Below are 15532 nucleotides of genomic sequence, written 5' to 3' on the forward strand. Positions count from 1 at the left end.
ATGAGGATAAACTTCTTTGGGCAATCAGGGCTTTGAAGTTCTATCTCAGCAGTGTTAGTCAGAAGTCCATTCGAGGTTCTCAAAGACACTCTTCATTTCCCCAAAAAAGGGGGGGGGGAGATGTGTCTGCGGCTTCTATTTCTCGGGGTTAGACCTCGAATAAGGAAAGTTAATCTTATCCTATCTAAGGATTCATTCCTTTTTTAGGATCTGACCGCATGAATTAAGAGCTCTGTCGGTTTTGTGGGCATATATTAATCACACCCCACTTTTTGACGTGCTCTAAGCTGTTTACTGGAGGAATCCGACCACCTTGTCATCTTTTTATCTTCGTTTTCTGAAGTGCCAACAATACAATTTGTATACGTTTGGGCTTGTTGTGGTTTCACTAACGGTAGTGTCTTCTTTACGACATAGACATATTACTCTGTCCGAGAAGTCATAATTAATACCGTTTTAACGAAGATTACTTGATATCATTAGCTGATAACCCTGTTTATGGGTTCTACTGTGTTGGAACAGTACTGCTACTGGTGTATTTTCCATGTCATTTATTAAAGCCTCCCTCTGGGAAAATGGGGCTTAATGCTTTATCGTCGGAGATAAACCTCTGCAATCCACTAAGTTTGTCCCAAATTAGCCTGTGCAGTCCACACAGGGTAATCAGGAACAACAATTTCCTCCTAAACTGAATTTTTGCTAAGAAGATACTTCCTTTAAACAATAAAAAAATGCATAAAAGTAGAAAGTGTCGTCCCTGATAAGCCTGTGCAGACTGCACAGGCTAATCTGGGACAGCACCTTACGTACATGAATTAAGCCCCCTTTTCTCATAGTAAAGTTTTTTTTTCTGCATCTTTGTCATGATTACTTGTACCCCTGCAGGCAACGAGTGTGAGCCCAGATCTGAACACAATCAAGGCCATACAGAAGATAACTTGGTCGTCTGGGAGTGGATCTCTGCATCTAGTCCATGCCTCAAACGAGGATATACATGCGTCACATGAGAAGGTATGTGCAAAGAAATGAGACAGATGGCACCTTTCAACACATTTGAACTTGAACTTTACTGAATGATTATCTGCAAGTGCTACAGGGCTTATTATCATAATATCAAAGGTTACATGGTTCAGATAATATTTTAATGAGCTATTGCCCTTTGTTTAAAAAAACCTATAAATGTTTCTGTGCTCAACTCTTACATTTTTACATGACCTTTTTCATCTGTCTTTTACAGAATTCATATTTTCAAGGTTACATATTGACTGAATTTTAAGGAGTTTTCGTCCTTTTTTTAATTTGCAAAATGCGAGGGACTTGTAATTGCAGTTGTCTTTTTTTTTCTTAAAAATTCAATAAAAAACCAATGCACCAGTGGCAATGATTGCTTTTTGGTTTGCTTGAGAAAGCATGTGACACTGCTTGCATACTGATTATTTTTACAAACCTGCACAGAAAGTGTAGTGTTCTGCTTTCTCTACAAATGCTGACTTCTCCCATAGATGACTTTATATTGTTAAAATTATTCCTTCAGTGATGAATGTTTGTCATGTGATCCTACAGCAGATCTTGCCCTACTTGATACATGCAATTCTTTTTCTATGTTTTTCTATTCATCTTGGCCCAGTTACTGAAGACTTGAACAGACTAGTACACTAATGCAAGGTGCAAATAAGCTTTATAGCTGAGTGTATTGATAATATCTGTCTCTCTTCTGTATTCCTCAGAATGATATAAAGAAAAAACTTTGGCTTAAAATGCATGCATAATAAAGTAAGTAAAAAGATTATAATTTAGAAGTTTGCTTTAACATAAATAACTTGATATAAAACTTAAAGGCTGTAATCTAATTGGGTATTCAATGTGTGAGCAGCTGGGTTCTCATGGGCATCTGTTTCTATGCTGAAGCTTTCCCTTGACTCAGATGACCTAAAGGTGAACTGGGAGCAGAACCATTATTAGTCCAATCTATAGGTGTTTAATAGTTAGCGGTAACACTAAAGTACATTTCCCTAGGAGTTGACCCCAGACCCAGATGACCTGACCGTGTCCCGGGAGGCCATGGAAGTGCTTACAGTGTGCATGCTACTGTGTCCCAGCGCCACAGAGGCACTACACAAGGACAAGGCCTGGCAACAGTTTATCAAGGACTGCCTGCTGCACTGCAGGAACAAGTAAGTGGGACCAGTGGTCTGGAAAATCAGGGCTTAATGCATGTGCGTAAAGTTCCGTCCCAGAGTCCGCACAGGCTAATCAGAGATGGCGCTTTCTGCTTTTATGGTATATTTTTGTTGAAAGGTTGTCTCTTCTTAGCGAAATCCAGTTTAGGCAGAAAGTGTCGTCTCTGATTTGTTTGTGCAGACTGCACAGGATAATCTGGAGGACACTATATGCATATGCATTAAGCCTAATTTTCTTATAAGGAGACTCAAGTCATTGGGTCTAGTGGGTTGTAGGTGGGGCTAGCATTGTGCAACACTAGACTTGAAGTGTTTGTGCAGTCTCACAGATAAGTCATCTTCATAATAAGCTGATGAAGGTGACAGAGTAAGCTTAATACAATGCCTCACAAGAACGTTTTAAAGAAAGTGCTTAAATATTGAATAATTGAATATTGAATGCTGACTGTTGTTTTTATTATTTATAAGGGTTATGTCACCAAAATGTGCCGAAAAGGCATTGGTCTAGGAAACAGTGTCTGGTTCTGTACTAAGCAACCCATTAAAAGCAATCCAAATATGATACAAAAACTCGCATTATTATGCAAAATGAATTTTGCTGAAAAAAAGTATAAATTACTTTATTGCACTTTATTGCAGTGAAATTATTTTTAGATTTCAAATGTTCCTTTATTTGTGTTGCTATCGGAAGGAGTTAAAAGAAGAATTGTTTATTGGTGAATGAAAACAAAAAGATGCGATCAAGTACTAACAGATGTGTAAGGGGTTGGATTTCTGTCCACTTTTCAGCTTATGTTCTTTTCAATGGGTTTTCCCAATGGTAAATATAATTACTATGTTGTCATTTCAGACCTGTGCGATCGTCGGCATCAGAGCAGTTTTTTCTGATGGCCACAAAGTGCAGCAGCACCCACAAGCCTGTAGTGTTCTTCATTCAGCTCCTGTTCACTGTGCTGTCTGTAAGTAAAATACTAAGTAATGTGAGTCCTGTCATATGGATGATCTCTTTATGTGTCGCTACTGAATTTTTCAGCTTTTTAATATAAATTTGAGCTTTGCGTTTGGAAAATTGGGCTTTATGCATATGCACAAAATGTCGTCGCAGATTTTCCTGTGCAGTCTGCATAGGCAGATTTTCCTGTGCAGTCTGCATAGGCTAATCTGGCATTAAACTCTCCTCTTTGACTGTATTTTCGTTATGAAGATACTTCTTTTAAACAAAACTTCTTTTTTTTTTTTTGCAGACTGTGCATGCTAATCTGGGACAACATTTTAAGTACATGCATTAAACCCCATTTTCCCAGAGTGAGGCTCATATATATTTATGATCAGTATGTCCTGATATAGGAGGCATATAAAGGATATACTGAAGAGATGGCTTTAACAATACATAGATCAGTACATTTAAAATGCTCAGTCATTTTTTTGTCGGAATACACATGTTTGTTATATAAAATTGTAATGGTGTTAAATGTATCAGTAATTTCAATTTTATTCTTTTCAGACTCTAGCAAAGGACAATGCAAAACAAGCTAATGAGTATTTCCATTTGTTATGTCGGTGAGTACATATAGGTTGCCCAGTTTCTAGAGGTTTATAGAGGCCATTCTCCCCCTACTTCTGATTTAAGTAGGTCAGTTACTGGTACTATGTTCACTTAGTACTGGTAAGCCAGCAACCCCAGCAAGTGTCCTTAGGTTAATGGACCACTGTGATATGACTCAAATACTGTTCAACTTGGCGTTAAATCCACACAAACAAAGAGCAATAATGGGGAGTTAGATTTTATAGTATTCAACTCAACTCATTGATAGCTGAGTTCTACGATAGAAAACAAGTCCTCAATGTGTCATCTGTCATTAATTTAGGGTATAATTGTCTGAACCTTCCATCCCTTTCACAAGACATCCGATAAGACAATGTTGCAAACAACAGTGATCAAGACGATTAGTGATAATCAAAGGATTAATTGTTATTCTTATAAAATCACCAACATTTCCACTTTCCCTGTGGACTTTTACAAAAATCATGCACTTTTGTTGCAGTATGTAAATTAAACCGATTAAAATATGATAAAAAAGGACACTCATTCAATAAGATTGAAGGTTAATATGAATTTGATTGACTTGGTGCTAGGTTTTGTATTGAGGGGTTTGCTCATAAAAGCTTGTTGTTGTTGATTTCAGATTGTTGAACTATGCGTTTACCACAGATGTACAGCTTCCAAATGCAGAGGCCTTGTTGAACAATGAGATACAGTGGCTCAAGACTGTCAAGGTACTCATTAGTTATACCATGTCAGAAACTTTTCACTAAGTGACAATTCTTCCTGTAATCAAATTTCAAACTTAGATTTGTTGGAATTGAGACAGGTATTTCTCAAGGGCTTTGGAATTACAAAGAGATCCCCTATGGTCTCTCCATTATCTTTTAACATTGTTATGTGAATTTCCTCATTCCTCCTTTGAGAAAATGGGTTAATGTGTGTGCGTAGTGTTGTCCAAGTTTAGCCTCTGCATTCTTCACAAGCTTAGCAGCTATGAAAATTTCCATTTTCATGGAATTTTTCATTTGAAGGAAGTGTCTTCCAAACAAGAATCCAGACGGAAAATGGTGTTCCTGATGAGACTGTGCCAACTGCACAAGCTGATCATGAACAATGCTCATATAACTCATTGCCCCTCCCCCCATTCAGGAGCTGGTGATCTCTAGTGGAGAGTGTCGTGTGGAGGAGACCCTTCTTGAGGGACACCTGGGCATCACCAAGGAGCTGCTGGCCTTCCAGAGCCCAGAGAAGAAGTACCAGATGGGGGCACAGCCTGCGGGAGTCAACCTCATCAAGGTAAATGGGGGCACAGCCTGCGGGAGTCAACCTCATCAAGGTAAATGGGGGCACAGCCTGCGGGAGTCAACCTCATCAAGGTAAATGGGGGCACAGCCTGTGGGAGACAACCTCATCAAGGTAAATGGGGGCACAGCCTGTGGGAGTCAACCTCATCAAGGTAAATGGGGGCACAGCCTGTGGGAGTCAACCTCATCAAGGTAAATGGGGGCACAGCCTGTGGGAGACAACCTCATCAAGGTAAATGGGGGCACAGCCTGTGGGAGACAACCTCATCAAGGTAAATGGGGACACAGCCTGCGGGAGTCAACCTCATCAAGGTAAATGGGGGCACAGCCTGCGGGAGTCAACGTCATCAAGGTAAATGGGGGCACAGCCTGTGGGAGTCAACCTCATCAAGGTAAATGGGGGCACAGCCTGTGGGAGACAACCTCATCAAGGTAAATGGGGGCACAGCCTGTGGGAGACAACCTCATCAAGGTAAATGGGGGCACAGCCTGTGGGAGACAACCTCATCAAGGTAAATGGGGGCACAGCATGTGGGAGACAACCTCATCAAGGTAAATGGGGGCACAGCCTGTGGGAGACAACCTCATCTAGGTAAATGGGGGCACAGCCTGTGGGAGACAACCTCATCAAGGTAAATGGGGGCACAGCCTGTGGGAGACAACCTCATCAAGGTAAATGGGGGCACAGCCTGTGGGAGACAACCTCATCAAGGTAAATGGGGGCACAGCCTGCGGGAGACGACCTCATCAAGGTTAATGGGGGCACAGCCTGTGGGAGTCAACCTCATCAAGGTAAATGGGGGCACAGCCTGTGGGAGACGACCTCATCAAGCTAAATGGGGGCACAGCCTGTGGGAGACGACCTCATCAAGGTAAATGGGGGCACAGCCTGTGGGAGACGACCTCATCAAGGTAAATGGGGACACAGCCTGCGGGAGTCAACCTCATCAAGGTAAATGGGGGCACAGCCTGCGGGAGTCAACGTCATCAAGGTAAATGGGGGCACAGCCTGTGGGAGTCAACCTCATCAAGGTAAATGGGGGCACAGCCTGTGGGAGACAACCTCATCAAGGTAAATGGGGGCACAGCCTCTGGGAGACAACCTCATCAAGGTAAATGGGGGCACAGCCTGTGGGAGACAACCTCATCAAGGTAAATGGGGGCACAGCCTGTGGGAGACGACCTCATCAAGGTTAATGGGGGCACAGCCTGTGGGAGTCAACCTCATCAAGGTAAATGGGGGCACAGCCTGTGGGAGACAACCTCATCAAGGTAAATGGGGGCACAGCCTGTGGGAGACAACCTCATCAAGGTAAATGGGGGCACAGCCTGTGGGAGACAACCTCATCAAGGTAAATGGGGGCACAGCCTGTGGGAGACGACCTCATCAAGGTTAATGGGGGCACAGCCTGTGGGAGTCAACCTCATCAAGGTAAATGGGGGCACAGCCTGTGGGAGACGACCTCATCAAGCTAAATGGGGGCACAGCCTGTGGGAGACGACCTCATCAAGGTAAATGGGGGCACAGCCTGTGGGAGACGACCTCATCAAGGTAAATGGGGGCACAGCCTGTGGGAGACAACCTCATCAAGGTAAATGGGGGCACAGCCTGTGGGAGACGACCTCATCAAGGTAAATGGGGGCACACAGGCTTTTCCTGGCTATCTACAGGTCTGTTATACAGACTCATTCCCAATGTGAGATGTTAAAAAAATCACAGTTTGAAAAAAATATAAATAAGAAGTATCTTATGACTAGAATTGCATCAAACTTTCTTTTTCAGTCTCGGTGAAAGCATTATAACAAATATTCTTAAATAAATTTTATCACAAGTAAAATGTCCTGTTCCTATAAACAAAATAAGATTTTGAAATGATTATGAAAGTCAAATATATTTTGTTTGAGAAGTAAAAATATGTTAAAGCAATATTTTTTTCACTTAACATATTATAAATTTGTGAGCACAAAATTAAAAACCAGAAAAAAGCACTGAAATAATAATATTTATATGCTTTCTAATAACTTCTCTAATCTAATTTAAAAAGTGACTGAACGTCCTATACAGGCCTGTTTCTTAAGTATATAATCATCCCCATATCTCTTACAGGAGCTGGTGGAGGACTTTGTGTTCCCGGCCTCCAAGGTGGTGCTGCAGTGCCGCAAGTCCAGTGGAGAGCTGCCCCTGGAGCAGGCCACGCCTGTGTGCTCCACCCCCGCCACCGTGGTGGCCGCCTATGAGCTGCTAGTGGCCCTCTGTACACGATGTGTGCCCAACCTCAAGGCTCTCACCGCCCTCCTCATTGACATGTACTACAGCAGTAAGTACTACAGCAATAGGGAAACCATTTGCTAAAGCTGTTTTTTGTGGACTTTTTTAGGGGCATTGGTTGGTTTGGTCAGATATTTGCTAAAATACCTCATGGAGATGTTCTATAGCAGTAAGTGGAAAACAACCATTTTTTTAAAGCTCTATAATGTTTTGAGGTCTTTTTTAGGGGATTGGTTGGTTGTGTCAGTTATTGAGATAAAATACTGCAGTAATTGGAAAACAGCAATTGTTCACAGCTTTATACATTTGTGTGAGCTTTTTACTGGCATTGGTAGTGAGGTCATTTATTTGCTAAAATGCCTCATGTTGTTTTGAAGAAACAATATTTAAAAAAAAACAACAGGATTGAAAAGCAATTTTTTTTTAAAGCTATAGACATTTTTGCATTTTTTTTCAACATTGTTTGTGTCAGATGTTTGCTAAAATGTCATGTGTAGTTACATGTATTTTTGTGGTATGTTTCCTCATGTCTGACAGATAATTTGGGGGTACAAACAAACCTTCCTTAAATGTGCACCACATCTGATATGATTGAGGAAAATGTAGCTAGAATGTCTTATATTTTTTTTATCAGTAACCTTAATTAGCTCTAAGAATTATTGACTTATAGAAATTCTGGAAAAAAAGTATTATAACGCATAGTTACAAATGTGCAATCTCTTTGTTGAATATCATGCTCAATAAATTATATTGCTTAACAGCAGTAAGTCCCCCTAAGTCCACCAATCTTCAGCTAGCTAACTTGTAGTCCAAAATTCAATAATAGGAAATCAAATTTCTAATTAACAAAACACTTAAGTAACAAATATTATCCTAGGTCCATATTAAGAGTTTAGAATAACTTGATGAAATGAGAATTTGTGTAGGTTTTTTTTTCCTTTTTGCAAATTCCAATTCCATCCTAGTTCATGTTACTTACTCTCATGTTAACCGTTCCAGGTGAGGCCCCACTGATAGAGTGGGAGTACCTCCCACCAGTGGGCGCAAGGCCCAATAAGGGGTTTGTGGGTCTGAAGAATGCAGGGGCCACATGCTACATGAACTCCGTGCTGCAGCAGCTGTTTATGATTGAGCCCATACGTGCGGGCATACTTGCCATAGAGGGGGCTGCTGATGATGTGGAGGAGGACTATACCAGCATGGAGAAGGGAGAGGGAGAGGTGGGGTACCAGCATGGAGAAGGGAGAGGGAGAGGTGGGTACCAGCATGGAGAAGGGAGAGGGAGAGGTGGGTACCAGCATGGAGAAGGGAGAGGGAGAGGTGGGTACCAGCATGGAGAAGGGAGAGGGAGAGGTATTGTACCAGCATGGAGAAGGGGCGAGGGAGAGGTGGGTACCAGCATGGAGAAGGGAGAGGGAGAGGTGGGTACCAGCATGGAGAAGGGAGAGGGAGAGGTGGGTACCAGCATGGAGAAGGGAGAGAGGGAGAGGTATGTACCAGCATGGAGAAGGGAGAGGTGGGTACCAGCATGGAGAAGGGAGAGGGAGGAGGTATGTACCAGCATGGAGAAGGGAGAGGTGGGGTACCAGCATGGAGAAGGGAGAGGGAGAGGTGGGTACCAGCATGGAGAAGGGAGAGGTGGGTACCGCATGGAGAAGGGAGAGGGAGAGGTATGTACCAGCATGGAGAAGGGAGAGGGAAGGTGGGTACCAGCATGGAGAAGGGAGAGGGAGAGGTGGGTACCAGCATGGAGAAGGGAGAGGGAGAGGTGGGTACCAGCATGGAGAAGGGAGAGGGAGAGGTGGGGTACCAGCATGGAGAAGGGAGAGGGAGAGGTATGTACCAGCATGGAGAAGGGAGAGGGAGAGGTGGGTACCAGCATGGAGAAGGGGAGAGGGAGAGGTGGGTACCAGCATGGAGAAGGGAGAGGGAGAGGTGGGGTACCAGCATGGAGAAGGGAGAGGGAGAGGTGGGTTACCAGCATGGAGAAGGGAGAGAGGGAGAGGTATTGTACCAAGCATGGAGAAGGGAGAGGTGGGTACCAGCATGGAGAAGGGAGAGGGAGAGGTATGTACCAGCAGGAGAAGGGAGAGGTGGGTACCAGCATGGAGAAGGGAGAGGGAGAGGTGGGTACCAGCATGGAGAAGGGAAGAGGTGGGGTACCAGCATGGAGAAGGGAGAGGGAGAGGTATGTACCAGCATGGAGAAGGGAGGAGAGGGAGAGGGGGTACCAGCATGGAGAAGGGAGAGGGAGAGGTGGCGTTACCAGCATGGAGAAGGGAGAGGGGAGAGGTGGGTACCAGCATGGAGAAGGGAGAGGGAGAGGTGGGTACCAGCATGGAGAAGGGAGAGGGAGAGGTATGTACCAGCATGGAGAAGGGAGAGGGAGAGGTGGGTACCAGCATGGAGAAGGGAGAGGGAGAGGTGGGTACCAGCATGGAGAAGGGAGAGGGAGAGGTGGGTACCAGCATGGAGAAGGGAGAGGGAGAGGTATGTACCAGCATGGAGAAGGGAGAGGTGGGTACCAGCATGGAGAAGGGAGAGGGAGAGGTATGTACCAGCATGGAGAAGGGAGAGGTGGGTACCAGCATGGAGAAGGGAGAGGGATAGGTGGGTACCAGCATGGAGAAGGGAGAGGTGGGGTACCAGCATGGAGAAGGGAGAGGGAGAGGTATGTACCAGCATGGAGAAGGGAGAGGGAGAGGTGGGTACCAGCATGGAGAAGGGAGAGGGAGAGGTATGTACCAGCATGGAGAAGGGAGAGGGAGAGGTATGTACCAGCATGGAGAAGGGAGAGGGAGAGGTGGGTACCAGCATGGAAAAGGTAGAGGGAGAGGTGGGTACCAGCCTGGAGAAGGGAGAGGGAGAGGTGGGTACCAGCATGAAGAAGGGAGAGGGAGAGGTGGGTACCAGCATGGAGAAGGGAGAGGGAGAGGTATGTACCAGCATGGAGGAGGGAGAGGTGGGTACCAGCATGGAGAAGGGAGAGTGAGAGGTGGGGTACCAGCATGGAGAAGGGAGAGGTGGGTACCAGCATGGAGAAGGGAGAGGGAGAGGTATGTACCAGCATGGAGAAGGGAGAGGTGGGTACCAGCATGGAGAAGGGAGAGGGAGAGGTATGTACCAGCATGGAGAAGGGAGAGGGAGAGGTATGTACCATCATGGAGAAGGGAGAGGGAGAGGTATGTACCAGCATGGAGAAGGGAGAGGTGGGTACCAGCATGGAGAAGGGAGAGGGAGAGGTATGTACCAGCATGGAGAAGGGAGAGGTGGGTACCAGCATGGAGAAGGGAGAGGGAGAGGTGGGTACCAGCATGGAGAAGGGAGAGGTGGGTACCAGCATGGAGAAGGGAGAGGGAGAGGTATGTACCAGCATGGAGAAGGGAGAAGGAGAGGTGGGTACCAGCATGGAGAAGGGAGAGGGAGAGGTATGTACCAGCATGGAGAAGGGAGAGGGAGAGGTATGTACCAGCATGGAGAAGGGAGAGGGAGTGGTGGGTACCAGCATGTAGAAGGTAGAGGGAGAGGTGGGTACCAGCATGGAGAAGGGAGAGGGAGAGGTGGGTACCAGCATGGAGAAGGGAGAGGGAGAGGTGGGTACCAGCATGGAGAAGGGAGAGGGAGAGGTATGTACCAGCATGGAGGAGGGAGAGGTGGGTACCAGCATGGAGAAGGGAGAGGGAGAGGTGGGTACCAGCATGGAGAAGGGAGAGGTGGGTACCAGCATGGAGAAGGGAGAGGGAGAGGTATGTACCAAGATGGAAAAGGGAGAGGTGGGTACCAGCATGGAGAAGGGAGAGGGAGAGGTATGTACCAGCATGGAGAAGGGAGAGGGAGAGGTATGTACCAGCATGGAGAAGGGAGAGGTGGGTACCAGCATGGAGAAGGGAGAGGTGGGTACCAGCATGGAGAAGGGAGAGGTGGGTACCAGCATGGAGAAGGGAGAGGGAGAGGTGGGTACCAGCATGGAGAAGGGAGAGGGAGAGGTATGTACCAGCATGGAGGTGGGAGAGATGGGTACCAGCATGGAGAAGGGAGAGGGAGAGGTGGGTACCAGCATGGAGAAGGGAGAGGGAGAGGTGGGTACCAGCATGGAGAAGGGAGAGTTGGGTACCAGCATGGAGAAGGGAGAGGGAGAGGTGGGTACCAGCATGGAGAAGGGAGAGGGAGAGGTATGTACCAGCATGGAGAATGGAGAGGGAGAGGTGGGTACCAGCATGGAGAAGGGAGAGGGAGAGGTACTGTGAAACCATTTATTTTCGACAGCACAAAATTTCGTCATTTTTATAAAAATGACGATTTCGTCAGCACTTAAATTCGCCGATTTCTGATTTTGAATTTAAAAAAAATGCGTCAGTCAATATCCGATTTGTGTGTCATACATATTCGCGATCAATCGCAGTTGCGAAAAATCGTGGTACGAATGCGGGAACACACTTGAGAATCACTGCAGACGGTGGGGCCTGTTTGTCACATGCCAATTAACTAGTCTTTTGTTATCAAGGGACAGTAATGGACCCTCTTAATGTATGCCACTCACATGTTCATTGTTATGATTAGCGGACAAGTGGGATCGAATAACCGTTAACGAGTGTTTGTAACAACGAAGCCAATTGCCAATTAGTCTTATTCTATTATTATATATTGTTCTTAAAAAGTAAACTACCGGTATATAAATCAATAATGTCAATAATTTAAAAATAAATAATTTGATAAAATAGTAATAAGTGTGGTTAAACGCAAACAATCAAACAACAAACAGGAATTAAAATATTCTTTATTTATTTGTGATAAATACGCATGTTGATCACACATCGTCATCTTTTCATTTTGGTGTATTGTCTTTCATCGGCATTCGCTGTGTGATGGCTAATATGCAACACCACTGAAAAATAATGCACCTAATGGGTAATAAAGTGATAAACAATTAGCGCTAATTCATTACCATTCTACATAAACGAAGTCAACGCATTCGATACAGCTGTACTGCACACGCGTTTTAAAGAAGTGTAACGTGTCAGTTAAGTACCTTGTGTAATCTACATCCATTTGTGTCAAAACCGGATTAATCTTGATTACGAAACAGCAGTGAATGTGTGCATGGATTATGTTGGAATTTAATGCCTCATGTCTACGGTAAAATTTTAAAATATTGTTCAACTTAGTGTTTGTTTTTGTTCAAACATAGAGTATGATTGTTCGTTAGGATCTTAAATTTGCCGATCCGTCGACAGACGAAATTTATGAAAATTAATGCCTGACGATTAATAATGGTTTCACAGTATGTACCAGCATGGAGAAGGGAGAGGGAGAGGTATGTACCAGCATGGAGAAAGGAGAGGGAGAGGTATGTACCAGCATGGAGAAGGGAGAGGGAGAGGTGGGTACCAGCATAGAGAAGGGAGAGGGAGAGGTGGGTACCAGCATAGAGAAGGGAGAGGTATGTACCAGCATGGAGAAGGGAGAGGGAGAGGTGGGTACCAGCATGGAGAAAGGAGAGGGAGAGGTATGTACCAGCGTGGAGAAGGGAGAGGGAGAGATGGGTACCAGCATGGAGAAGGGAGAGGGAGAGATGGGTACCAGCATAGAGAAGGGAGAGGGAGAGGTGGGTACCAGCATAGAGAAGGGAGAGGGAGAGGTATGTACCAGCATGGAGAAGGGAGAGGGAGAGATGGGTACCAGCATGGAGAAGGGAGAGGGAGAGGTATGTACCAGCATGGAGAAGGGAGAGGGAGAGGTGGGTACCAGCATAGAGAAGGGAGAGGGAGAGGTATGTACCAGCATGGAGAAGGGAGAGGGAGAGGTGGGTACCAGCATGGAGAAGGTAGAGGTATGTACCAGCATGGAGAAGGGAGAGGGAGAGATGGGTACCAGCATAGAGAAGGGAGAGGGAGAGATGGGTACCAGCATGGAGAAGGGAGAGGGAGAGGTATGTACCAGCATGGAGAAGGGAGAGGGAGAGGTGGGTACCAGCATAGAGAAGGGAGAGGTATGTACCAGCATGGAGAAGGGAGAGGGAGAGGTGGGTACCAGCATGGAGAAGGGAGAGGGAGAGGACTATACCAGCATGGAGAAGGGAGAGGGAGAGGACTATACCAGCATGGAGAAGGGAGACGTGGGTACCAGCATGGAGAAGGGAGAGGTGGGTACCAGCATGGAGAAGGGAGAGGTGGGTACCAGCATGAAGAAGGGAGAGGGAGAGGTGGGTACCAGCATGGAAAAGGGAGAGGGAGAGGTATGTACCAGCATGGAGAAGGGAGAGGTGGGTACCAGCATGGAGAAGGGAGAGGGAGAGGTGGGTACCAGCATGGAGAAGGTAGATGGAGAGGTGGGTACCAGCATGGAGAAGGTAGAGGGAGAGGTGGGTACCAGCATGGAGAAGGGAGAGGGAGAGGTGGGTACCAGCATGGAGAAGGGAGAGGGAGAGGTATGTACCAGCATGGAGAAGGTAGAGGGAGAGGTGGGTACCATCATGGAGAAGGGAGAGGTGGGACATGTGTAATTTATGTGCGTAAAAAGGCATCCCATTACGCACAGGCTCATCAGGGACAACATTTTCCGCTTTCATGGAATTTTTCATTCAATCGAAGTCTCTTCAATAATGAAAATCCATTAAGTTTGAAAGTGTCCTTCCTGATTAGCCTGTGCAGTCAGCACAGTCTCTAATACTGGAAAATCCAGTGTAGCTTGGGAGTGTTATCCCTGATTAGCCTGTGCAGACTGCACTGGGTAATCTTTGGCAAGACTTTCTGCACTTGCATTAAGCTCGGATTCCAGGAGCGAAGTTCTTTTTTAATACTAGGGTGTTTTTGGGGAAATGTATTGCACATAAGCCGTCAAAAGGGTTATTTTTATTTCCCCTGTCCTTCTGTCTCTTATATTTTTTTGTCGACTTCATATGCCCCCTACTAGTTGAAGGATTTTCACATAAAAACTTTGCTAATTTTTTGCACATTGAGATCATAAGAAGTATACACAAGACAGTCAGGCAAACATAATGTCAAGGTTACACTTAAGGGATGAATGTTTGAGCCTGATTTTATCTGCTATGCCCTTTAAAGGATTTTTATCTAATGTCCTTCAAATATTTGTCACATTGAGACAGTGTGCAGCAATCATTACCTGTCCTTTTGGGGACCTACATTGAGGCAGTGTGCAGCAATCATTACCTGTCCTTTTGGGGACCTACATTGAGGCAGTGTGCAGCAATCATTACCTGTCCTTTTGGGGACCTACATTGAGGCAGTGTGCAGCAATCATTACCTGTCCTTTTGGGGACCTAAATTGAGGCAGTGTGCAGCAATCATTACCTGTCCTTTTGGGGACCTACATTGAGGCAGTGTGCAGCAATCATTACCTGTCCTTTTGGGGACCTACATTGAGGCAGTGTGCAGCAATCATTACCTGTCCTTTTGGGGACCTTTATTTCCCAATATCAAGTCTCACATTTATTATTCAACTGATGGTTTTGAAAGTAGTTTTATTCAGTGTATTAGACTGGTGAACTTATTCTCAAAGAGCCTGTAAGGTTTCACTATTTGTAGATGTAAAAGGCTTCATGTCTCGCAGAATGAGGCTCATATATGAAATGGCTGTATGAATGTTTACAGACAAACATAGAGGTGAATGAGGAGGAACGTAAGGATGAGGAGAAGCCAGTGTCGAACAAGGAGGAGGAGAGGAAGGAGTACAACCTGGGCATCCTCAAGCAGATCCAGCTCATCTTTGGCAACCTGGCAGCCAGCAAGCTACAGTACTATGTGCCCAAGGGGTTCTGGAAACACTTTAAGTACGTACAGCGGTGTTTTAAACTGACCGTTCTCTTCTTCTAGATTAATAGTCGTTATAAAATGTCTTACTGTCTGGAAAAAACCTTCAGTTCTAAATGACTGGATTCTAGAAACATTTCAAGTAGGCAGATTTTCCTTTCCATTTCCCACTTAGAGGCATAGTGAAAATGGCTATAGGCAACCAGAATAAAACCATAACAGCCTCTGAGTAACTTGCAAGCTTTTCAGGTGCAAGGCTGTTTGCTGCTTTTCAGTATCTTAAGGGTTGGAAATGAACGCATTCTGCAAACATTTCAAGAAGGCAGATTCTGCTTTTGACCCTTTACCGCTCAGATATGTAGTCATAATCATCCCAGATGTCAGTCTGCATGGGCTCAGGTTAAAAGGAAGTCTTTTCTAAACAAACATCCAGTTTAGGTGGAGAGTGTAATCCCTGATTACCG

At 45.3% G+C, this 15532-nt stretch overlaps 1 protein-coding gene across 1 annotated transcript in view; it reads left to right on the top strand.

The window, feature by feature from the left end:
* LOC127833289 (probable ubiquitin carboxyl-terminal hydrolase FAF-X) overlaps positions 1–15532 on the top strand; it is a 105868-nt gene that overhangs the window by 50060 nt on the left and 40276 nt on the right. Inside the window, exons 31-39 of the mRNA XM_052358462.1 lie at positions 886–1011; positions 2017–2174; positions 3031–3139; positions 3685–3740; positions 4367–4457; positions 4876–5022; positions 7138–7348; positions 8299–8519; positions 14910–15088. Of these exons, the coding sequence (XP_052214422.1) occupies positions 886–1011; positions 2017–2174; positions 3031–3139; positions 3685–3740; positions 4367–4457; positions 4876–5022; positions 7138–7348; positions 8299–8519; positions 14910–15088 (1298 nt within the window). The remainder of the gene's footprint in view (positions 1–885; positions 1012–2016; positions 2175–3030; positions 3140–3684; positions 3741–4366; positions 4458–4875; positions 5023–7137; positions 7349–8298; positions 8520–14909; positions 15089–15532) is intronic.

The sequence above is a fragment of the Dreissena polymorpha genome, chromosome 6 (genome assembly GCF_020536995.1).
Source record: "Dreissena polymorpha isolate Duluth1 chromosome 6, UMN_Dpol_1.0, whole genome shotgun sequence".
Lineage (NCBI taxonomy): Eukaryota > Metazoa > Mollusca > Bivalvia > Myida > Dreissenidae > Dreissena > Dreissena polymorpha.